This window comes from Phyllobates terribilis, unplaced genomic scaffold (genome assembly GCF_046119375.1).
Source record: "Phyllobates terribilis strain yellow unplaced genomic scaffold, ASM4611937v1 Scaffold_5__5_contigs__length_657084704, whole genome shotgun sequence".
NCBI classification, from domain to species: domain Eukaryota; kingdom Metazoa; phylum Chordata; class Amphibia; order Anura; family Dendrobatidae; genus Phyllobates; species Phyllobates terribilis.
In genome coordinates, this window is record NW_027362765.1 from 18,021,407 (window position 1) to 18,047,593 (window position 26,187).

Here is a 26,187-nt window from a genome sequence, read left to right on the forward strand (position 1 = left end):
GCAGGATGGAGAAGGGAGGTTGATCCAATTAACATTATCTACATCTTGTGGAACCTTCTCTATCTACAATGTATATGCGCCTAACACAGGCAACAAATCTTTTTTTAAACAATTGGAGACTAGACTCTTACTTGACTCCAACCCTAACAAAATAATAGGTGGAGACTTTAACTCGGTGGTTTCAGTTCATGAGGATAGGAAAAACACTACTGGTACTCCGCAATCGGTTACCTCGCATGACAAAGCACTAGCACCTCTTTTGTCTAGTTGCCAATTAATTGATTCATGGAGGTTTTTGAACCCCAGTAATAGAGAATATACGCACTTCTCACACGCCAATGATTACTTTTTTGTATCTTCTTCTCTGTTGGCTAAATTGGTAACGGTGCAAATTGATGATATTGTTATTTCTGACCATGCTCCAGTAAGGTTGGAACTATCAAAGGATTTCCCTCGGGGCCCAGACTTCTTGTGGAGATTTCCATTTTACTTTTGCAAAGACGACTCATTTATTTCCTCTCTCAAGATATGGTGGAGAGAGTGCTTATCTGACAATTCGGCACACCAAGATAACCCCACATTATTATGGGAATCGGCCAAGGCGATACTTAGAGGGAAAATTTTGGCATTTACTTTTTCTCACAAAAAAATGGTTATGAAAAAATATAGTGAACTGTCCTCTGAACTGAAACAAGCCTACACTACATTTCTTCTTGATCCTTCCACTCTTAATAAAACACATTGGTCACAAAAGCAATCTGAATTCAATCAATATGCAGATATGAGAGAAAAATTCCATTTATCTCAAACAGAAGCATACTTTCATAGGTTTGGCAACAAACCAGGGAGGATGATGGCCAATTTAGCTAAAGGTATGAGAAAGCCACAGGGAATTTTTCAATTAAGAAATAATAATGGGGTTATTCACACGGACCCTAAATCAATTAATGAGATTTATATAAAAATGGTTGGTTTTTTTATATAGGTCCGATTTAGGACCTATATAAAAAAACAAAACAAACCTTGCCCCTCTCTGACACACTCTTGGATAAGGTCAAATTACCTTTATTTTCGGAGGATCATAAATCTATATTAAATAAACCTATTTCATTGGAGGAGATTACTACTACAATTAAAAATTTGAAACCAAACAAAGCCCCTGGACCTGATGGATACACTTCTGACTTCTTTAAATCCTTAACGGAAGAGGTGTCCCCGTTGTTAGTACCGATCTTCAACAAAATAATTTATGGCAATCCCATTTTCCCTTCCGCAAATATGGCTTATGTCAAATTATTACTAAAGCCAGATAAAGATCCATTATCCCCCAATTCATACAGACCGATTTCACTTATAAATATCGACATTAAGCTTTTATCTAAAATAATAGCTGACAGACTGGCCTCCATTCTACCCCACCTTATATCCCCTGCACAAGCAGGCTTTGTTAAAGGTCGCTCAGCCACGCTAAATATTAGGAACTTATTACTGGCGCTCAATAAAATCCACTCTACTCCTGATTTAAAGGGATCCACAGCAATTATCTCCCTTGACGCCAAAAAAGCCTTTGATAATATAAGGTGGGATTGGTTATACATGGTTTTAACTAAAATGTCATTGTCAAGCCCTTTTTTTAATTATATTCGTAATTTATACACGTCTCCAAAAGTCCAGGTGTATACCCCGGCTTTTTTATCCTCTCCCTTCCCTCTTGAACAGGGAACGAGACAAGGATGTCCTTTATCCCCCTTACTTTTTAACCTGGCACTAGAACCCTTAGTCCATATTTTATCAGACCCTAAAACTTTTTCAGGCATCCAATTTAACAAAAAATCAATCCAGGCGGCTTTTTTTGCAGACGACATCATTTTGTTTGATTCATGTCGGATCCCATCCTACATTTACCTTTGGTTTTGGATCTACTTAAAAATTTTGCCACATATTCTGGATTCAAAATAAACGCTAAAAAATGTGAATTGCTACCATTAACTGAAAAAGGAATGAAACTCTACCCCAAAAAATCTTTCTATGATATGAATATAGCTACATCCCATATCACCTATTTGGGCATAAAAGTAGGCCGGTTGCCATCCTCTTTATATACATTAAATTATCCCCCCCTCATCAAAAAAAATTACTGATCAATTGAAATCGTGGCAGGATTTGCCCTTGTCTTTTTTAGGTAGGGCGCATCTCGTTAAGATGATAAGTACTTCTAAAATTATGTATCAACTCCAAACTCTACCATTACTATTGAAACACTCTGACGTGGGGGTGTGGCCTGCAAGACAAGGTAGCAGAAGCTTAACTGCATAGCTCCAGCCAGCCAGGATTAAAACCAGCTAAAAGCAGCACACAGCATCGTCCTACAGCCTATTACCTAACACCCAGTGGCGGCAGAACACCCAGGGCCCATGATGACCAGGGGAAAGTCTCAAAAAAAGAGGATCCCCGGCGAGATTGGAGGCTTTCTTCCAGAGGGGACAAATAACAAGAACAATGAGTAAGATGGCACCTGCCTCCCCTGCAACTTCTTCACACTCCTCAGGGGGAGGGGAAGCAGAGAATGTGAAACACAGCAGCAGGGATAATGAGGCCACAGCACCAATGACAAGGGCAGATATGCAAGAATTGCTGGCTGCAATTCGCTCCTCCATGAGGGAAGATATGCAGGAAATGTTACAGGAGATGAAAGGGGAGATTACTTCCATTAGGGATCGTATTTCCCACATTGAAAACAAGATGGAAGAATATGCCAGAACGGTCAATGCCTTGGTAGATGAAAATGAGGTACTCAGGGAAGAGATGTCTCGAGTCACTGATAAAGTTTATGACTTAGAAGATAGATCCAGACGTAACAATGTGAGGCTTTGGGGAATTCCTGAAGAAGTGCCAGATAAGGATCTCTCTGAGTTCATGCGACTCTTCCTGGTGGCTGTATTACCTGAGGTTGCCCCTAATGAATTAATGGTGGACAGGATTCACAGAACACCGAAGCCCAGACACGTAGATCCTACCCTGCCTAGAGATACCTTGGCACGCATTCATTTCTTCACTACGAAGGACATGTTCCTATACCAACTAAGGAAAACCCCCAGGCTGCCTGAGGAATTTCAAAATCTGCAGGTCTTTCCAGACCTTTCTGCGGCTACCCTGGCAAAGAGAAGAGAATTTGCCCATGTGCGCAGGGCATTGAGAGAGGCCGGCATACGGTATAGATGGGGATTCAACCCAGTAAAACTACTAATACTCCGTGACAGTGGCGTGGTAGCGTGTTTTACCCCTAAACAAGCGGAAGAGAAATTGGCATCCTGGAAGATTGCCTATGCTCCTAGACAACCTGCTAAGGGCAAGAAAATTGCGCAGGAATGGGTATCGACTTGAAAGAGAGGCGAGGACGCTATCCTGGCTGAGATGGAGCTTTTAGAGGATTGCTGACCTTTTTTTTTTCCCTTTGTTCTTGTTGTTCGGCGGAAGCCGTCTGGTTGGTGATCCTCTGGACTGTGAGAAATATTGCTGAGTGACAGCGAGATTTGAAAATCTCACGGGACCCCGTGTTCAGATTTATGTCTGAAGAATTTACTTTTTTGACTGAAGTTTTCTCTATGTTTTTTTCTGAGGACTTTTTTCCGCTGTATTTTTTCCTTCTTTTTACTGTTTTTTATTTGTTTTTTTCAATTTAACTTGAGGTATATTTCCCCTATTGACGTAACTGCTGATCGTTCTAAGGACATATGTGCTTTTTTCAGTGAATGGCTCATGAGGGGAGGTGTGTGGGGGGGGGGGTTGTGGGAGGGGGGAGAGAAAAATTGGATTTTTGTATGCGGCTCATAACAATTTCCTCCTTTATGTGTAATTATGAGCATACAATTTCTCTCATTGAATGTGAAAGGGTTAAATTCACCTGCCAAACGCTCTATGTTGTGGAGGGAGGTGAGGAAATCGAAGGCAGACATTGTGTGTCTGCAGGAGACGCATTTATTGTCAGCTGATAATCATAGATTGCATCAGGCACAATTCCCCCATATATTCTTTGCAAATGCCCAGACTAAGACAGCAGGAATCTGTATTAAGATAAAAAAATTCGGTGGCCTTCCAGAATATTCAGATGTGTGAATGGGACCCCTCATACGATTTCAGCACTATACGCCCCAAATTCTGCCCAGCTCCCATTTGTGCGAAAAGTCCTTTCTACCATTTTAACACTTAAACAAGGGGAGGTTATTGTATGCGGGGATTTTAACATGCCAATGGATGGTACTTTAGACTGCTCATCTAGATCGGGTCGCCCTCGGAGAGAATTGGGCAAGTTGGTCCATGAATTTGGTCTGCACGATTTTTGGAGATACTCTCATGCCAGTGAAAGGGACTATACTTTTCATTCTCTCCGACATGGGTCATATAGTAGGATTGACTTATTCCTAGTAGACAATAGAGCTCTCAATAGATTTATATCTGCGGAGGTTGGAACGATTACGTGGTCTGACCATGCACCGATCTACCTACGTGTACATCTTGCGCACCAATTCAACCCAACACCACACTGGCGACTAAACACCTCTCTATTATTGAATGACTCTATAATGACAAAAGCAACAGCAGAATTGACATCTCATTTTGAATTAAACGACAATGGCACAGCTTCCGACGAGACTTTATGGACAGCGCACAAAGCGGTGATACGGGGAGTCTTCTTACAACAAGCGTCACAATTGAAAAGAAAGAGGGAGCAACACAGGTATGACCTCCTGACTGAGTTGAAAAAGCTAGAAATATTAAATAAAACCTCCCCCTCCCCGGCTACCACTGAGGCCATATATCAGCTCAGATTTAAACTGCGCTCTGATCTGCTGGCAGTATATGAATATAACCTCCGCAAGTACCAACTTAGTCACTACGCCATGGGAGATAGGCCGGGAGCCGTTTGGGCCAGGCGGGTCAAGAAAAAGGCTGCAAAATCCAGAATAGATCATCTACGGGACTCGTAGATCATCTACGGGCTGATAGCCAGAAGTCCGAAGGACATAGCTGCAGTCTTTGCTGCATACTATAAATCTTTATATAACCTAAAAGATGATGTTGATACCCCACAGCCACAACAGGCAGATATTGATCAATATTTGAGTGATTTGAAGCTCCCGAAGGTTTCCCGGGAACAGTTACAACTATTGAATGCCCCTTCACAGAAGTAGAACTGAAAGATGTTATTAATTCATCCAAATGTCACAAGACCCCTGGCCCAGATGGCATGGCTAATGAGTACTATCGTGGTTTCCAAAGAATTCTTACCCCATACCTTATCAGGTTATATAATACCCGGAGAGACTCGGGAAAGGTAGCAGTACCTAATTTGGAGGCTACGATCGTCACATTGCCTAAGCCTGGAAAGACCCCTGATTCTCCAGGTAATTTTAGATCAATAGCACTTTTGAATAGTGATGTAAAGATCTTTACCAAGCTCTTGGTGGTTAGACTTAATTGTGTCGTTCCTTCCCTGATATCCTCGGATCAAGTTGGTTTTGTAGCTGGTAGGGAAGCTAAAGATGGTACGAGGAGGATGTTGGATCTGATCAAAGTGGCAGAGTTGAGCGGCCTCCCCAGTGCACTCCTGTCGCTAGATGCTGAGAAAGCGTTTGATAGGGTGCACTGGGGATACCTTAAAAGTGTTTTGCTTAAATTTGGACTAAAAGGACCTATTCTGTCTGTGATTAACACATTGTACTCCACTCCTTCCGCTAAGGTTTTGACGTCTGGTTTCCTCTCTGAATCCTTCCCCATAACAAATGGGACATGGCAGGGCTGCCCCTTATCTCCAGTCATATTTGCTTTATGTATGGAGCCCTTGGCTGAAAAGATTAGAAATAACTCAGAGATTTCAGGCATCTCGGTGGAGGAGTCCTCCCACAAAATCGGTCTATATGCAGACGATGTGGTTATCCCGTGCACTGATCTGGACAGGTCCTTCTCTGCCATTATGTCCGATCTCAAAACGTTTACAAACATCTCGTATTATAAACTGAATGCAGCCAAGACGGTTGTCCTGCCGATTCTTGTTCCGTTGTCACTTAGGCAAAGACTGTAAGGGGCATACCCTTTTCAGTGGGCGCAGGAAGGAATGACGTATTTGGGTATCACCTTAACCCTTTCAAAATAATTGGTGGAAGTAAATTTTACTAGACTGATAAATACGGTGCGGGAGGAGCTGGCGGTATTACAAAACGTTGCTGCATCGTGGATAGCCAGGATAAATATTTTTAAAATGAAGGTCCTTCCAAAAATGTTATACTATTTTAGGTGTATCCCAATTAAAATCCCTTCTAAAATCATAAATACCCTTCAAAGACAGGATAATAATTACGTTTGGGACAATAGGAGACCGAGGGTGTCTGGTAGACTTCTGTATTATCCATATGACATGGGAGGGATGGGCATGCCCAATCTCATAGCCTACTATAGAGCGGCGGTTTTGACGGGCATCAGGGACTGGTGGAACATGGACAGCGGCCACAAATGGTTGCAAATAGAGTCCTTACTTGCCCGAAACCATTCTACCAGATTGATATTGGAGACAGAAGTAGTGAAGCGAAGCACTATGGTCGCCGTGTTGCCAACATCGGGGGCTACTATGCATTGTTGGAGGAATTTGGCATCCAAACTGCTGTTACTCCCCAGGACTGAGATCTCTTTACGAGCTCTAGAATATCATATTCCATATATTAACCTTCAACGTTGGGTGTCAGCTGGAGTTCAATCACTAGCAGACCTGTTGGAGGACAATGTAATAATTCCTTTTGATAAACTAGTTATGAGATTCCCGGACCTACGGCCCTTGTTTTACCAGTATTTGCAAATAAGGCATTTACTTCACTCTACACAGACATCCCCCTTTTTTGTTCTACCTAAGGATAAAAGAGCTATGGGTTATTTTCTCCACTCTAAGACCGGTTCTAAGGGGGTTTCTATACTTTATAGGGCTCTAAACGACCCAGATCTGGACGATAAATTGACGTATATGACTCGTTGGGAATGGGATCTAAGAATTTTGACGGACCCTCAGGACTGGCGGGATGGTTTGGATGAGGTCCAGCGAGTTTCGTCGTGTTTAAACCACCTAGAGCAGCTTAAAAAGACGCACATGAGATGGTACTACTACCCGGCACAGATGGTACACTTCGGGTCTGAATCATCATCTTTATGTTGGAGAGGATGCAATGGGGAAGGCTCTTTGGGCCACATGTGGTGGTTTTGTCCAAAACTTCAATCACTATGGGGGGCATTGGATAGTTTAATATCGGATGTACTGGGGACTCACCTGGAGATAACACCTAGTATGGGAATACTTCATATAGGATTAATGGATGTCCCCTGGGAAATTAGAGGAATTTTGTCACATATTCTGATCGCAGTTAGATCAGCTATCGCGGCTAAATGGAAAGGAGTGGGCATCCCTACGGTGGCGGAGATAGTGACCAGACTGAACACGAACTGTCAATATGAAAGGGCTCTGGCACACACACTCAAGGTAAAGAAGAAAACTGATAAAATATGGGAACCTTGGTTAAACAGCCCATTGTCTATACATGGGGAACGTTGAGGAAGCGGGATATTTTGTGCGCCGTTCTGAGTTTGGGTGACGCGCGGGACGATTCTGGGCCCCTCTCCCTACCTTGCACCTCCGATCTTGCAATAGAGCAAAATATGAGCCATGCGACATTCACAGCACTTACGGATATAAATTATTTCTCACAACCATCTAATATATGGGGAATTTAACGTAATTAATCCATTCTTTTTTATTTTGTTTTCTTTTATGTATATGTATTTTCCTTTTATTTTATTTTTATACTGTTCATTTTGTACATTTTGTAAGCCCAGAGGTTGGGGCACAGTTTTGGGCATCTGTTGGCCCTATAGATTGTATGTTCTGATTTTTGTGCAAAATTCAATAAACACATTGTTTAAAAAAAAAAAAAAAGAAACATTCTGACGTAATCACACTTAATAAGGCCTTCAGTCATTTTTTATGGAGAGGAAAGCGTCCTAGGATTAGCCTCGACAAACTTATGTCGTCCAAGGATGATGGAGGCATCAATTTTCCAAGTATCAGGAATTACAACCTTGCTTGCCTTTCTTGTTACATAATTGACTGGCTCAACAAAAGACATACATACTCTGATTACTCTTTGGAATCAGACTATGCTTACCCTTTTAATTTAACCGCACTTCTACACTCTCACTATACTTCCCTACCCCAGCAATCAAAAAATCAGTAACTTTTAAAGACACCATTTCCGCTTGGAAAGCGGTTAGAAAAAAATATGGCCTTTCTTTCAGAGTTTCTAAGCACCTGCCGCTATGGCGGAATCCGGAATTTCCACAGGGCAGTGAAAATAAATTATTTTTTAAATGGCAGCAAGCAGGTATACATAACATATCCCACCTACTCCACCCAACCGATCGGAGATGGTTGACGTTCCCAGAATGTATAGATAAATATAAATATGATCTACCTCTGCAGCATGGCCTCCAATTTGAAGAAATTAGACTATCCATTATGTCAAACTTAAAGGATGTTACCTTCGAGACCTTTCAAAACTAACTAGATATAATTTTACTATCTCCAACTGGTACTCCCTCAATTTCTAGTCTTTACTCGGCTATGAAATCTAATTTATTAAAGATACACCCTGATGTTTTCTTTAAATATTGGAAGCAGCAACTTGAAGACATTGAAATCCCTACTAAGATCAGACTAGGCTGGAAGATATTTAGAAAATACATTATAAACGAATCATGGAGAGAGACTCAGTATAAAATAATACACGGGGCCATTTACGCTTTTAATATACCGAAAAAAGATCCCTTGTCAAATAGGATGATTGCATGCCCTAAATGTCATCACCCATACTCTGATCTTATGCACGGCTTATGGTCCTGCCCTGATTCAACAGTATACTGGAACCAAGTCTCAGATGTGATAAAGACTATATGGGGCCCAGGATACACTCTCTCTCCATATGTAGCCATATTACATCATTGGGATAAACCAGAAAATCCTAACCAAAAATCAAAAGGCCCCCCAAAACTGCTTCATACTCTACTCCTCCTGGCAAAAAAACAGTTACTTAAACATTGGCTGGATCCTATCATTCCCCCCATAGCAGAGCTAATAATCCAAATGAAACATTTTATGGGAGTGGAGCAATTAGAAGCCCTTAGTAACAAAGAACAACAAGCTGGGAAGTTTCTATCAAAGTGGAAGCAGTTTATTATAACTTGCTGTTCTCTGTCTGAAAATAATAAAATTGTCCAACCATTTACCTCTACAGAATGGTATATTCTGGAGGATCTAAATAATAACCTAGGACTCTTACGTGTTAACTAAAGCAGGGGAGATAATCATCACAATTTATCGTTATTTAATTAATTCCATTGAATGTAGATGACTGTAACTTGCTAATACTTAATTTTTATATTTTTGTTTAGATGTTTATTTGTTAAGCCAACTAACCGAAACTTATTGATTATTCATTGTGCATGATCTGTGTACAGGCTCCTTATTATGTGCATCCTGGCTATGATTTATCTGTTTTATATGTCTTTCTATGATTTGTTCTTTTGAAAAAACCAAATGAAAATGATGTTTGAAAAAAAAAAGAAACACTAAAAAAATCAAGAAAATAAATGTGGTACTCAGTAAAGGTAATTTTTTTCAGACCAAGCAGAGGGAAAAAATTATGGAATCACTCAAATCTGAGGAAAAAATTATGGAATCACCCTGTAAATTTTCATTTCCAAAACCTACATCAAATTAGATCTGCTCATTAGTCTGCATCTAAAAAGGAGTGATCACACCTTGGAGAGCTGTTGCACCAAGTGGACTGACATGAATAATGGCTCCAACACGAGAGATATCAATTGAAACAAAGGAGAGAATTATCAAGCTCTTAAACGAAGGTAAATCATCACGCAATGTTGCAAAACATGTTGGTTGTTCACAGTCAGCTGTGTCTAAAATCTGGACCAAATACAAACAACATGGGAAGGTTGTTAAAGGCAAACATACTGGTAGACCAAGGAAGACATCAAAGCGTCAAGACCGGAAACTTAAAGCAATATGTCTCCAAAACAGGAAATGCACAACAAAACAAATGAGGAACGAATGGGAGGAAACTGGAGTCAATGTCTGTGACCGAACTGTAAGAAACCGCCTAAAGGAAATGGGATTTACATACAGAAAAGCCATCATTAACACCTCAACAGAAAAAAACAAGGTTACAATGGACTAAGAAAAAGCAATCGTGGACTGTGGATGACTGGATGAAAGTCATATTCAGTGATGAATCGCGATTCTGCATTGGGCAAGGTGATGATGCTGGAACTTTTGTTTGGTGCCGTTCCAATGAGATTTATAAAGATGACTGCATGAAGAGAACATGCAAATTTCCACAGTCATTGATGATATGGGGCTGCATGTCAGGTAAAGGCACTGGGGAGATGGCTGTCATTACATCTTCAATAAATGCCCAAGTTTACATTGATATTTTGGACAGTTTTCTTATCCCATCAATTGAAAGGATGTTTGGGGATGATGACATAATTTTTCAAGATGATAATGCATCCTGCCATAGAGCAAAAACTGAAAACATTCCTTGAAAGAAAACATATAAGGTCGATGTCATGGCCTGCAAATAGTCCGGATCTCAATCCAATTGAAAATCTTTGGTGGAAGTTGAAGAAAATGGTCCATGACAAGGCTCCAACCTGCAAAGCTGATCTGGCAACAGCAATCAGAGAAAGTTGGAGCCAGATTGATGAAAAGTACTGTTTGTCACTCATTAAGTCCATGCCTCAGAGACTGCAAGCTGTTATTAAAGCCGGAGGTGGTGCAACAAAATACTAGTGATGTATTGGAGTGTTCTTTTGTGTGTTTGTTTTTCATGATTCCATAATTTTTTCCTCAGAATTGAGTGATTCCATAATTTTTTCCCTCTGCTTAGTCTGAAAAAAATTACCCTTACTGAGTACCACATTTTTTATCTTGATTTCTTTGTGTTTCTTAAAGCCCTAAAGTTGCCATTTGAAATGACTTTAGTTTTGTGCCATGTCTGTGATCTGCTTTTTTTCAACAACATTAAACAACTGAATGAACATCCTCTGAGCCCGGTGATTACATAATTTTTGCCAGGGGTTGTAGTAGCGTTAACAGTGTGAAAAACAAGTGTAGCTGGACTGAACCTGGTGGTAGTAGTAGCTGATTGCTGAATACCAATCTGGAGCATCTGAATGAATAATCAGACACCTGGCTTGAGCTCAACCAAGTGGGAAGTGTGACTTAAGTCCAAACAAACACTTGGTAGCATAGAGCCAACAACCTGAATACTTAGGCAGTGAACAGCAACCTGAACTCAAGGTGCTTGCCGGGTTACCCAGACACAGCAAGAGGAAGCAAAAGCCAGGTGCTGCATCCGGGACAGGTAGGTAACAAATGGAAGCAATGGCTTCCATATAGATCAAAATAAGCATAGAAGCCATGTATGAAACAAATGTAAGTGGGATCTCTGCATATTTTAATCTATAGGGATACTTCAAATCTGGACTGATTCCACTAAGGTGATGGATATTTTGTGTATTACATTAGCATTTTCAAATGTGAAATGTGCTGGGTGAATTTATAAAGATATTTTAGTGTGCTGCTATTTGTTTGAAGCTGGATCTAGGCTCCTCAATCACTTCCACTTGCATAGTAGCTCTTACCACCTTAAGTAAGTCTTTGTTATGGTTAATATTTTATAGCTTGCAGTTATTATCATTTAAGACAGTTTATATCTCCGCTGAATAATTTAGTTTTCCTTTGTAATAATAGCCACACAGTATGTAGGTTGGGCTAAATTGGGGAACTGTATTAGATATTGTCTGGTTTCATAAGTGTAGGTTTAAGTTACTGGAGTGTAAATATTTGGATAGAAGGATGAAGGCCAGCACTCGGTGGTCAGTAAATTGGTAAAAAACTTTATTGGATACACCAAGAAGACAGGAATGTGGAGGAGCGCGGGTCACCGTAGGGACAACGGGTCAAGGTTCTGACCACGGAGTGCTGCCTTTCATCCGTCTATCCACATATTTACATGACTTTACCTGTCAGGGAGTTGCATCTGGATCATCGGTGTGTGAAGAAGCCCGACCACAAGCTGACTCCTGAGCTCACGTCGAGGTATGTGAGTTTTGCCTAGTGCTGGTTGCTATCTACTCTCTATGCTTAAGTTACTGGAGTGTTAACCTTATACCCTTACAACCTTTCTGCTGTCATGTTGACCTTATACCCTTTTATAATGATACCGTTATTCACTTCCTTTTTCTAAGTTGGTAATAAAAAACATATTTGTCACAGGGCCCAGCAAACAGGGTCTATATACAGATAGACACGTGTGTATTTATGCTTAGTCTCTGACTGGTCGACGCCTTAATTTAGTCAAAACTGGCAAACGTGTAGAGATCCCTTGCATCACTGACAAAGCTCTCCCCAGAGTGGGATTTCCACGTCATCTTCAATATCTTCGATGTGGAAGAAGGGAGGTTTTGCCCGAATTTTCCTGTTCTGATGAAGAATCAGATGTCAACTAAACTTCACCTTCCTTATCAATGTGCATCTGACAGTAATTGCGGACTACTGGCCCATTTCCCTATAGAAATGCTAAAAGTAATCTTTTGAACTCCTTTATGGACTTTATATACTTCAGATTTAATGATTTCTCTGAAGTATGGGAGGGGTTTCTTCACTTTATACACATATAACAAACATAATGCTTTTGTGTAAGAATCCGGTAACTTGTTTGTACGGAGGGCACACTCCGTGTTCTTAGACTTATGATTGGCTTTCTCAGGGGTATCCCTATGACCCTATTAATAGGCACAAAGAAGAACTGAAAAATTTACCCTAGGGAGAACTTTTCTTATTCCACCATACTACCAAGCCGTCTGGATTTTCTGTGCTCTGAGTACGCTCTCCTTCGTTCAGCATAATGACAGAAGAGCAGGAACTTCTCATTCCATAAGAAGCAGGCCATGCTGGCTGCGTTTTCTTCTGTAAAAAGCGAGCATGGGCTTCCAGGCACCTCCCTCCAACCCCTTCCAGCCAATAGGTCAAAGGAGAAAATTGTCCCATATTAATGCTGTACACCAGAGACCTCCAGACTGTCATCCCCACATCATCTTGTATGTAATGTTCCAGTGCATAAAAAATCCACTTCTATATTGTTTTTCGAGCACTAGCACATGCATAAGCCCATGCATGCATGCCATTCATGTACAGTGTATTCGTGCCAAAATGTATCATCCACCAGAATACTGTACACATGTGCACTCCTATGATAGGAGGAGCTGACTAGTGAAAAGGCACCAGGTCCAACAGAACTCAGCAGCCACCTCCTCACTAGAAGAAAAGAGGAGGCTTACGCCAGACCAAAAATCCTAAACTGATAGGACATTGGTGGGATAGAGGCCCTGCATAAAGTTCCTCCAAAGTTATCAACAGAGGGGAAAAAGAGACAGAGGTGGATGGTGGACAAGCCCCCTTTTAGGATGTTTTGGACGAAGATGTTTCCTGCTTGGATGAGGAAGGGTAGATCACTGGTGCTTTCATTGCGTAAGGGAACATTTAACTTCACTCCTATACTAGGCCACAGAGGCCTCAATTTGTTGATCCTTCAAAGCAGGACTGTGGAGTCGGAGTCGGAGCCCATTTTGGTGGAGTCGGAGTCGGTATAAAATGTACCGACTCCGACTCCTAAAATATATAATAAATTGGGTACAGTAGTTCAATGCAGTTTATGGGGAATATTTTTTCATAAGAAATTGGCAAAGTTATGACATGTCCTATAAATGTCTGTTCTATTCCTGATCTAAGGGTCTAGACTTTTAGCTGAGATTAATCTGTGCTACAGTAAATTTATCACTTAAATATGATCCATGTATGAGGGAGTCGGAGTCGTGGAGCTGGTGTCATGGAAATTGAGGCGTCAGAGTCGGAAGTTTTGTTTACCGACTCCAGAGCCCTACTTCAAAGTATTCGAGGAGGTCCAATAAGGAGACTGGTGGTGTCTTTAGGTGGGTAAACTTGTTACATTAAGCACATTGCCTGGTTAATGAAATAACTGGTGGCATAATTGGTGGAGAAGGTTGAACTTGATGGACCTAGGTCTTTTTTTCAACCTATGTAACTAAATGTATATGTTACTGACCTTATTTTGGAGGGTATGCCTATTGGCTCTTGTTAATGAAAAGCAGTTGCAATATAATATCCATATTGCTACACAAGACTTTGCTACACGAGACTCGCAAGCATGCAAAACTATGAGATGTATAGAAGATTCCCTACCCTGGCTCAGTGACGTAATGTGATTAATACAATTATACTTTATACAATTCATTATTAACAAAAATGGTATTTTTTGCCACAGTCATTACCTTAATCTCTAAAAAATTATATAGTACCAAAATAGATAAATAACAGAATATGTTCCAAACACAAGAATGTGCATTTCAAATAAATAATTTATTAAAGATTGGTGACAACTTTTCAGATGCCCCTACTTTCGTCGATGTTTGCATATTTGTCTCACTTTAATATTTCAGGTCATCAAACTAATTTTAATATTAGACAAAGATTAACCAAATGATCTCAAAATGTTGTTTTAAAATGATTATTTAATGTTTTAAAGGATTTAGGCCCCGATTCATCAAAGCTTTTATTCTGGCATAAAAAGCTTTGAATTTGTTGTGCAATGCAAGGATGTGCAAAAATTTAGATACTTTTGTCATTTTAGTCAATTTTGTTATTTTAATGGGAGAAAAGGAGAGTGATTAAAAATTTTAAATTTGCCCCCTTTTTTTACTTCATTTCTTTTTTTTTTGCTTTATTTTTCAGTCCTGTTTCAGGACTTTAACCTTATACTTGAATTCATTTCACTTGACTTCATGCAGGATTGAGACCAGGTCGAGCAGTCTGGTATTGTACTACTAATGTCAGGCTGCCCGACCTGCTCTTACGACTGGAGGATGCGGCAATACCAAAGTATGTTGTTTTTTTTTGAATTTCTACATTTGTTTGAGGGGGAGAAGGTGGGGGAGGGGCTATTTGAATTTGATTTGTTTATTTTTTATATATATTTTTTGGGGCTACTGTACTCTGCACACTGATTGATCCCTGCTATGTCAGTGTAAAGCCTCATTCAGACATGCGTGATACATGGACATCTGGATGAGGAGTTACTGCTGTATCGCAAAGCGCATCAGAAGAGATGACTTTGTGACTGGCTATTGCTCTCTGTACATTTAAGCTGAATGTGCAAATTCTGTAGCTGTCTTGATGAGGCTTTACAGTGACATAGTAGAGATCAGTCAATGGTAAGAGCACAGCAGCGCGATTATTTCACTACTGTGCTCTGAACACTGTAGAGGTGACAGTGGTGATGAGAACACATTAAGCAGCCTAACAATGTCCTAATAATACTAGATTACTGACGTGTTCTTAAAACTGGAAGAAGTTACCATTACAGCCGTGCTCTCACTGTGGCAGAGCTGGGCTGTAAAGGTAACTTCTTCCAGCAGTAAGTACAGATCAATAACCTGGCATTATTAGTAAAATACTAGGCTGCCTGACCTGTTCTCACCGCCACTGCTTTGGTGCCTGCACCTCCTGTAATCACTCGCTACTGATCACCGGAACAACAGAGACATAGGGAAATTATAGCCCAGTGCAAAGCACTGAGCTATAATAAAATTGTGCCTGGCTCCACCTACACCAGTGAACTAGGCAGCCCAGGAGGTGGCCACAATTCACAACTGAGTCAGGATTTGTTTCCCTACTACAGTTTGACCACTAGTGGCGCTATTGTTCACTTTAATATTGTGCTGAAGTTTCACTCCTTGCCACCGGATGCTGATGTTGTGTTCTGCAATTGCCCTTTACCAAGATGGCGGATTCTGAATCTACAGAATCCATCTTGTTTCCTGTTTGGGCCTACTCAAAGCTGCACGGATCTCTCACTCATTGCTTAAGTATTGTGTCTAGCTGTTAGCCTAGTTTCAGTCTTCAGCTCTTGAACATCCTTAATCAGACAGTTCTATTCATCTACGAATTGTTTCCTCCTTGCTATCTCCAAGAACTTTTACTACGGCTTGCTGTTCCTGCTTGAGTTCCTTCGGCCACTGGTTTCCAGCAGTACTACAACAGTATCGTAACAAACTGAGGCAGCAGCAAGCATACTAAATAGGAGTGGATGCCAACCGCAGTCTCGAATGGACTGTAGCTGCCGTATTTTCGGTGTGTAAGTGTTGCGTGGTCTGATACTTATACACCAGCAAATAAAAATGGCAGCCCCCAGTGGATAAAGAAAAAGATTTAAAAAAAATGTTAGTACAGTAAATGTTATTTTGTTCTAAAAACAAATGTTTATATAATTAATATATATTAATAGAGAAATAAAAATTGTTATATATTTCTTTTAAATATAGGCTGTCTGGCAATGTGAAGCGGACTGGAAGGCCTCAAAAAGCCAGACATGACGCCACGTTCTAAAGAGCTTCGAATACAGATGCCAAACAAAGTAATTGAAATCTACCAGTCTGTAGAAGGTTACAAAGCCATTGTTAAGGCACTGGGGCTACGGAAAATCACTGAGATTCATTCACAAATAGATAAACTCTAACCAAAATTTTTCTAAAAGCCCACTGATGACCTATCCAGGAGCCGCAAAACAACTCAAATGAGCAACTAAAAAACTAAGAACTACAGGACTTATTTGCTTCCGTCAGTGTACACCAGGGGTCCTCAAACTTTTTAAACAGGGCGCCAGTTCACGGTCCCTCAGACCATTGGAGGGCCGGAATATAGTTTTTAAAAAAAACTATGAACAAATTCCTATGCACACTGCACATATCTTATTTTGAAGTAAAAAAAACAATACAGGAACAAATACAATATTTAAAATGAAGAACAAGTAAAGTTAAATCAACCGGTATTTCAATAGGTAGGTAACTGTACCCAATAGGCAGCATAGGTCCCCAATAGGCAGGTAAATGTACCCAATAGGCAGCATAGGTCCCCAATAGGCAGGTAAATATCCCCAATAGGCAGGTAAATATCCCCAATAGGCAGCATAGGTCCCCAATAGGCAGCATAGGTCCCCAATAGGCAGCATAGGTCCTCAATGGGCAGGTAAATGCTCCCAATAGGCAGGCTGTTTCCCCCTTATAATGCCATATGCAGGCTGTCCTCCCCCCTTATAATGCCCCATGCAGGCTGTTCCCCCCTTATAATGCCCCATGCTGGATGCCACCCCCCATATAATGCCCCATGCAGGATGTCCCTTTCCCCCCCATATAATGCCCTATGCAGGATGTCACCCCCCATATAATGCCCCATGCAGGATATCACTCCCCTGTCTTTATAATGCCCCATGCAGCATGTCACCCCCCCTCATATAATGCCCCATGCAGGATATCACTCCCCTGTCTTTATAATGCCCCATGCAGCATGTCACCCCCCCCCCATATAATGCCCAATGCTGGATATCACTCCCCTGTCTTTATAATGCCCCATGCAGTATGTCACCCCCCCATATAATGCCCCATGCAGCATGTCACCCCCCCATATAATGCCCCATGCTGCATGTCACCCCCCCATATAATGCCCCATGCTGCATGTCACCCCCCCATATAATGCCACATGCAGCATGTCACCCCCCCATATAATGCCCCATGCAGGATGTCACCCCCCCCCATATTATACCCCTTGCAGGATGTCACCCCCCCATATAATGACCTATGCCTCCATACATTAAAAAAAAAAAAAATCCAATACTCACCTCACTTCTCACTTGCTGCCGCTGCTCTACTCTGGTCCGGACTCCAGCGTCGTGGCGGCGTTCTCCCGCTCTGCGCTGCCTGTGACGGCACTCGGGAGGGCGTGGTGTAAAGACGTCACCGCGCCCTCTGACCTGAGACGTCACAGGAAGCGCAGAGCAGGAAGACAGTGGATCTGCGGAGGCACGGGGAGAGGTAAGTATCCGCCTGCCGGGGCCCTGAGCAAGCGGGGGGGGGGAAGGGCGGGCAATGGCACCGCTCTCCTCTCCTCCACCCATAGCCCAGCGGGCCGGATAAAAGTCCTCCGCGGGCCGCCGGTGTACACGATTCCACAAAATCAGACCGAAATCGGACCATAATGCCCAAACTGGCCAGCGGTTAGTCTATGGCATATTACTTTTAATTTGCAGTTGTTTCTGGCACAGCTAGTTTTTTAGTTTAGAAGACAATTACTCTCTGACAAGGTTTATTAAATCTTTACCTTCATTAAATGGAATGATTAATTAAAATATGCACTTTATTTGTTACCCATATTATGTTATACTAAAATTAGTTGGATGATCTGAATCATTTAAAAGTGAAAAACTAGTAAAAATAAAAGAAACTAGTCAAAGGCAAATACTTTTTTCATTGGTCTACAAATTTAATCACTTATCTCTAGCTAAAATATTTCCTGAAATTCAGTACTTGAAAATGCTTTCTCATCTGAGTGAGCTTTTTGATGGTTATGAAGACTTGATTTTCTAGTAAAATATTTCCCACATTCTGAGCATGAAAATGGCTTCTCCCCTGTGTGAGTTCTTTGATGTCTAACAAGATTTGATTTTTGGTTAAAACATTTCCCACATTCTGAACACGAAAATGGTTTCTCCCCTGTATGAATTCTCTGATGTGCAACAAGATCTGATTTACCAGCGAAACATTTCCCACATTCTGAACATGAATATGGCTTCTCCCCTGTGTGAATTCTCTGATGTGTAACAAGATCTGAGATACCAGCAAAACATTTCCCACATTCTGAACATGAATATGGTTTCTCGCTTACGTGGGTTCTTTGATGTCTATCAAGATTTGATTTTCGGTTAAAACATTTTACACATTCTGAACATGAATATGGTTTTGCTCCTATGTGAATATATTGATGCTTAATAAGAGTTGATTTATCTGTATAAAGCTTCCCACATTCTGAACATGAAAAAGGCTTCATCCCTGTGTGAACCCACTCATGTCTAACAAGATTTGATTTAACATTATAACATTTCCCACATTTTGAACATGAATATGGCTTTGCTCCTGTGTGAATTCTTTGATGTCTAACAAGACCTGGTTTCTGATTAAAATATTTTCCACATTGTGGACATGAAAATGGCTTCTCCCCCGTGTGAATTCTCTGATGTCTGAAAAGATCTGATTTCTCGTTAAAACATTTCCCACATTCTTTGCAAGAAAATGGTTTCTCCCCTGTGTGACTTTTCTTATGTTTACTAAGATTTGATTTCCGGTTAAAACATTTTCCACATTGTGAACATGAAAATTTCTTCATCACTATTTGACCTCTTTGATTTATGACTCCACTTCTGTGACATTTAGTTTTCTTAAAAGTCTGTGATGAATCAGAAAATAGAATCTGTTTTAGACTGGAATCGAAGGATACAGGTTTGATGTGAAGTGCTGTGGGAATATCTGGCATAGTAGCATGCTCTTCATATGTATCCTGAGTGGTACCATGATCATCTGCTTTACAATCTAAAGATATCTGATGTCCCTCTGAGCTCCTGGTACAGTTACCTATCAAGAATAAAACCAAATTTATGATTTTATTTTATTAATATCAACTAAAATGTATATTTTAAATTGTTTATACAAATTATTAGGCATGCAACATAATTTAATTTTTAATTAAGACGGTCATGTGAAACATCATAGTCTAACAGAAAACTATAAACATACAGTATGTGAGTGGCTTTTGGACTTCAAGACATTCATTAACTCAGAATAAGAAGTTTTAAAACAGAATTGCACTTTCAAACAATTTATGTTTATAGAAAATGCTGTTACCAAGAACCATCGACCCCTTGTAGTTGATGGGAGTGAGTCACCTCTATCTGCATAGATGTCTCAGTAAGTATAGTAGGGACACAAGTCTTAAGTGGAGGTGCCGAGTCAGCAGTGCGCTATGTCTATGTTCGCAGGACCACAGCTTTTCAAGACGGATTGCCAGGGAGATGGTTGAGTCAAGGGAGTCAGGAGAAGGGAACTGAACTAACATGTCCTTGATTTAATGGCAAAAATTAGTAGAAAACTGATGGCAATGGGCCTGGTCATTCCACTGTTTGTGGCACAGCGCCAAAATTGAGTACAGTACACTTCAGCAGTATGTTGACCCTGGCAGACTGTTAATTTACTTTTTGTGAAAACTCCTTCGTCAGGGTCACCATATAAAAGCCCTAAGGCCTTAAAAATTGAGTCTATTGTGGAAAGTTCGGTTGCATCAGGGGGGTAGAGAAATGCTGAGGCCTGGGGGTCACCCTGCAGCAGGGAAATGATGAATCCCACACGCTGGCTCTCATAACCAGATGAATGTCGGCATAGCCTGAAATACAGGTGACAGCTTTCCCTAAAGAAAAAAATGTTTATGGTCACATAATCAGTCAGGCAGATGTTCAAGGGAAGTGTTGCGTTGGCATGGGCCTGATGAGTTTCTCGAAGCTAAAATCAATCTGCAAGATCTTAGACCAGCTGGGCCAAGTCTTGCATTCGATTACTGCTTGGAGATGATCCATAACTTGGGTCAATTTTTCAATGATGAGGTTCTGTCTGTGTGTGCATGGCAGCTCTAAAAATGGCTACCAAGGACAGACTTTGCAAAGACTTCTCAAATTAAAAGGTTCCGTGGCCTTCACACTTTAACCCTTCTACCGGGATATGGACTTACACAGAGATACTGGGCTCAGTCCTCGGAGTAGCTGCTGGCTGTTGGTGCAGGCTTGGAAGAATGGTCAAGTCTCTGAGTTGGTACCAGGAGGGCACGGTATAAAATCGTTGTGCAATAGAAAATTCAGAAAATGGGCTGAGGTTAGAAACAGGTAAACTGACATGAAGACCAGAATAAGAGCACTAAGAACAGGCAGTGGGAGTCAGAGGTTCAAGAGTTTAGAAGACAGCTCTGCCCAGGGCTCAAGAAAAGAAAGGAATAATACAAAACTAACAAGGAATTAACCCCATTAGCTCCCTTGTTGAGTGGCACCAAAAGTCTTAGGACTGCTGCATTGTTACTCTGAGTCCCATGCAATAGAAGCGGAAGCAAAAAGAATAGGTACTTTCATGGATGTTACAGCGCTTGTGAATATTTGCTCTCTCCTTCATATTCACTGTCAAGCAACCGTAACAACCCTGAATACAATATCTTATGCCCTTGGTAATATCATGTATAGATTGGAAGTAGAGATAATACCGCTTTGCATTTACCATGATTTGAAGTTTATTGTGGCAAAAATGTGCAATTTTTACTGTGATTTTTGGATAATTGTGGCCAAAAAAACCACAAATTCTCCTTGATTTTCATGATCAACTTCGCATCTATAAAGAGGATGTCTGACCAGTTTGCTTTGTGCCTATGCTAATTAGTACAGCAGAGAGACAAGCCATGGAAAAGACTCTGGAAGAGGAGCTTTGTGTGTGCTACAATTCCGATGCAATGGATAATGGGAAATGTGGGAAAGGAAGCACTACAAAGTATAGTACTGGTAGGCTTTAAGGCAGCGTCCATGCCTCCCCCCTCAATGAGCAGAGGCACTACGAGGCAAAGCAAGGGAGATATGGGTATGTCTGCAGAGAAATGGATGAAACTTGAAGGAAATGTGAAGACAAGCTAGTCTGTAACCCTTTAACAAATAATGGAAAAAGTGCCAGAACTAAAAATGCGAATTACAACCTTATTATAGAAACTCCTCTTATATTTATTGTTACACTCAAGTCCCTGGCTTCCTTTCAAGTTGCACTGTCCTGATAAACATGGTCTTAACCAGATAGCTCCTAAGGTGAAATCACACAGAAAATCAGTTAATTCAGTCTCGTAGCCCCTTCTATAAGAACAGTATCCACGGCTCACACACACAACTAAAGGTTCCGATATGGCCAACTTATGTTCCTTGTTATTCCAATCGGAATAATACTTTGGAATGCCATGAATTCCAGCCAGCAAATGAGAAGAATCTGTGACTTCTCTGCATTCAGTGGTTACTACTCACCTGGACGGTTATCTGTAGGAATCTCCCCTTTACATCGCTCATCACCCCTCACATATGTCTCTGTAGTATTAAGAATTGTCATATATTCACCCTGAAACCAATATTGTAAAAGTCACAGACAGATGGAGAAGTCACATCTATGATCAGCTCTAATCCTGCCATCTACACTGTTTTCTTTATAGAAGTATAAAACATATAATACTGGTGGATAAAACAAGACTTGACAGAAGACCTTCACAGCCGTCTACACATCATAGGGGAAATCTCATGACCAGTGTTGAGCATTCCGATTCTGAAATATCGGGTATCGACCGATATTCGTGGTATCGGAGTTCCGATACTTTTAGAATATCGAGTACCGGAATCGGAAGTTCCCATAATGCCTGCACTCTGCAGTGTCTCTGAAGGATGACAAGCTGGATGGCAGCGCTCAGCTTACTGTACTTGTCATTTAGTGTTGTGTTAAAGGATTTATTAAAAAAAATAATAGTGTTTTCATGCACCGTCTCTTTAAAAAAGCCGGCCGGCAATTTATCAGCGGCATGACAGGCTGGATCGCAGCTGAGCGCTGCCATTCAGCATGCCATCCTTCATAGACACTGCAGAGCGCAGGCATGCTTGCGCTCTGCAGTGTCTCTGAAGGATGAAACGCTGGATGGCAGTGCTCAGCTGCGATCCAGCCCGTCATCTCAATGCCATCCCAGCGTGGGAGAATTCTCCTGCTCAAGCGCTGAGCGCAGGAGAATTCTCCCACGCTGTCAATGACGAGCATGAGGTGAGCTGAGTTCATTGGACATGAGCTCACCTCATGCACGTCACTGACAGTGTGGGAGAATTCTCTCACGCTCACTGCATGCGCAGTAGAATTCTCCCACGCTGTCAGTGACGTGCATGAGGTGAGCTGAGTTCATTGGATATAAATTCGGCTCATCTGGATGCCGTCACAGCCAGACACTGAGGAGCGCAAGCATGCCTGCGCTTCTCAGTGTCTGCGGCATGGCAAGCTGGATGGCAGCTTTCGGCTGCGATCCAGCCTGTCATGTGAATGTAGCAGAGCTGAAGCCGTCCTGGGAACCATCGAAAGGTAAGGATGAGGTTGCTTTTTTATTTTACTTTTATTGCAGGAGATCGTTGGCTTCAGCTGGAATGGGCGTGATGGTAAGTATGGTTTAATTTAGAACAATAAAGAATTGTGTCTTTATTTCAATTAAAGGACTTTATTCTGGGTGTTTGTGTTTTTTTTAACTTTGACTATGGGGTTAGTAATGGGGGTGTCTTATAGACGCCTCTCCATTACTAACCTGGGCTTGATGTCAGCTGCCATTATAAGCTGACATCAACCCCAGCCGCTACAGGGCAGTGGGAAGAGCGAGGCTAAGTGCCAGAATTGGTGCATCCTATGGATGCGCCATTTCTGGGGCGGCTGACGGCTGGTGTTTCTAGCCTGGGAGGGGGCCAATATTCATGGCACCCTTCCTGGGCTATTAATATCAGCCCCCAGCTGTCTGCCTAGCCTTTGCTAGCTATTAAAATAGGGGGGACCCCACGTCATTTTTTTGGGGGTCCCCCATTTTAATAGCTAGTAAAGGCTAGGTATTCAGCTGGGGGCTGATATTAGTAGCTTGGGAAGCTCCGTGGGTATTATCCCCTTCCCAGGCTTCAAACATCTGCCCCAGCTGTCTACTTAACCTCCGCTAGAGACTAAAATTGCGGGGAACTCCACGCCAATTTTTTTTATTTTAACACTAAATGACAAGTACAGTAATCAACACTATCACTGTACTTCCTATATATGTGACTGACATGTTTCTATGTATCTAATCTATGTGTGATGCTCTATTCTTTCTACTCTAAATTGTCGGGTACCGATGCTGAGTTGCCAGCCGGCTTTTTTAAAGAGACGGTGCATGAAAACACTTATTTTTTTTAATAAATCCTTTAACACTAAATGACAAGTACAGTAAGCAACACTGTCACTGTACTTCTTATATATGTGACTGACATGTTTCTATGTATCTAATCTATGTGTGATGCTCTATTCTTTCTATTCTAAATTGTCGGGTACCGGTGTATGCCGCTGCTGAATTGCTGGCTTTTCATGTAATACATTCTACATTATTCTTAGTTGTTTTCCTTCATGTAGAATTAACCTACAAGGAAAGAAAGGGTTTATTTTCATTCCGATATTTGTGTCCCATTGACTTGCATTGGTTTCCGGTATCGGAATCGGCGATATCCGATATTTTTTGGGTATCGTTCCGATCCAATCTGATCCGATATTTCCCGATATCGGAAGGTAACGCTCAACACTACTCATGACACCTTCTCTCCATCTACCTGATGATCCTGAGGAACATTGGGATCTTCTTGTTTACATTCCTGTGGTAGAAGAGGAGGGGGACATCTCTCTAGTGTTGTCCTCTTACTGGATAGAACTGGAAGAAACACATACAGGGACTGAAATCATTCTTTACATATAGATAATTATAGGCAATGTGTATTTAGTCCTATTACCTGGTGATATGAGGGGCTGGGGAACCTCCATCATGACATCCTTGTACAGATCTTTGTGTCCTTCTAAATACTCCCACTCCTCCATGGAGAAATAGATGGCGACATCCTGACACCTTATAGGATTCTGACACATACAATGATACAGTCATCCCCTGATCCCTTCACAGTGTTACTGTATAATGTCCCAGCATTCCCAGCAGTGTCACCTCTCCAGTCAGCAGCTCAATCATCTTGTAGGCGAGTTCTAGGATCTTCTGTTCATTGATATTCTCATGTATCAGGGGGTGAGGTGGGGGCACCATGATTGGGCTCAGGGGTCTTCCCCATCCCTCAGACACATGGTCCTGACAGCGCTCACTAGAGGTCTTCTTCACTACTGTGTAGTCCTGGTTATGGAGAGACACATTAATAAATCTCACTACAGACATTTCCAGAGTCCTCACCTCTCCAGTTCTGTCCATCTGTTATTCCCATAGATAAGAATGATGTAATGTGACGTCATCAGAATCTCTCACCACTCCAGTAAGCCGGAAGAGGATCTCTAGGGTGAGGTGTAATATCCTCTCCATCTTATCCCTTTCCTTGTCCATCCTTGATGGGTCAATCAATAAAATTATCTTATATAGAAGATCTGATATTGTAAGGACCTGAGTGCAAAGAACATGAACCAATGTAAAATTATATAAGTCCAATGTGAAAATACAATCTCTAGAGTTGTGATATCGGTATAAAGTAAAAATGTGGTAGAGCGCTTCATAAATCTAGGTCACACAGAGGATATGTCCTGTCACTTAAGTTATATGATATTTAGTAACATAGGAAACTCAAGGTGTGAATATTAAGTCTAAAAAATGGTAGTGATCAATTTGTATACATCGAATCACCATATGATAATTTTGGAAAGAAGAGGAAAAGAAGACATTCTTTCTTTTTTGTGGCTATAAATGTATAGTTGAAACTTCCTTCAGTCATCAGCACAAGGATTCCTCGGTCGATTCTGAACAAGTCAAAAGGTGAAACCAGATGGACATTATTCTTAAGCTTGCCTACACTGTGATTCTGTAATAAAGCAACCCTTCACATTGGAATGAAATGTGACTATGTAGTCAGGCATCTTGGAATAGCAGAGACAAGTATGCAGACAAGCCCCTTGGAACAGCAGAGCCGAGTAAACAAACAGGCACCTTGGAACAGCAGAGCCAGGAATGCAGACAAGCATCCTGAAACAGCAATGCTGGCCATGTCAGGAGACTCACTTGGCAGAGGGGGCATCTGGATTTACAACTTTCCTTTCCAAGAACTATAGTGAGTGGTGAGGTTTATATATAAATCGATGACTTTTGATAACTGTGTACAGACTGTTGATGTCCACACATAGATTTCTTAATATTATGGCATAGCTTAAATATAATGTGTCGATGTATAGCAGAAGATTGTACACCATGGTAGGTTGCAGCAATCAAATTACGTACACACTGGCCTTACCGCTGCTACCATTGGTGTCACTGCAAGAAAAGACTGAAGAAGACCGTGAGAGAACTGGTGCAGGATTACTAGG

General features: G+C 41.3%; 1 protein-coding gene across 1 annotated transcript in view; it reads right to left on the reverse strand.

The window, feature by feature from the left end:
• LOC141270843 (uncharacterized) overlaps positions 1–25,272 on the reverse strand; it is a 187,811-nt gene extending 162,539 nt beyond the window's left edge. Inside the window, exons 1-7 of the mRNA XM_073680940.1 lie at positions 24,836–25,272; positions 24,630–24,753; positions 24,453–24,550; positions 22,116–22,206; positions 18,528–19,653; positions 18,263–18,290; positions 12,736–12,900 (exon numbers count right to left, since the gene is read on the reverse strand). Of these exons, the coding sequence (XP_073537041.1) occupies positions 12,736–12,900; positions 18,263–18,290; positions 18,528–19,653; positions 22,116–22,206; positions 24,453–24,550; positions 24,630–24,753; positions 24,836–25,090 (1,887 nt within the window). The 5' untranslated portion in view covers positions 25,091–25,272. The remainder of the gene's footprint in view (positions 1–12,735; positions 12,901–18,262; positions 18,291–18,527; positions 19,654–22,115; positions 22,207–24,452; positions 24,551–24,629; positions 24,754–24,835) is intronic.
• Positions 25,273–26,187: the final 915 nt, after the last annotated feature.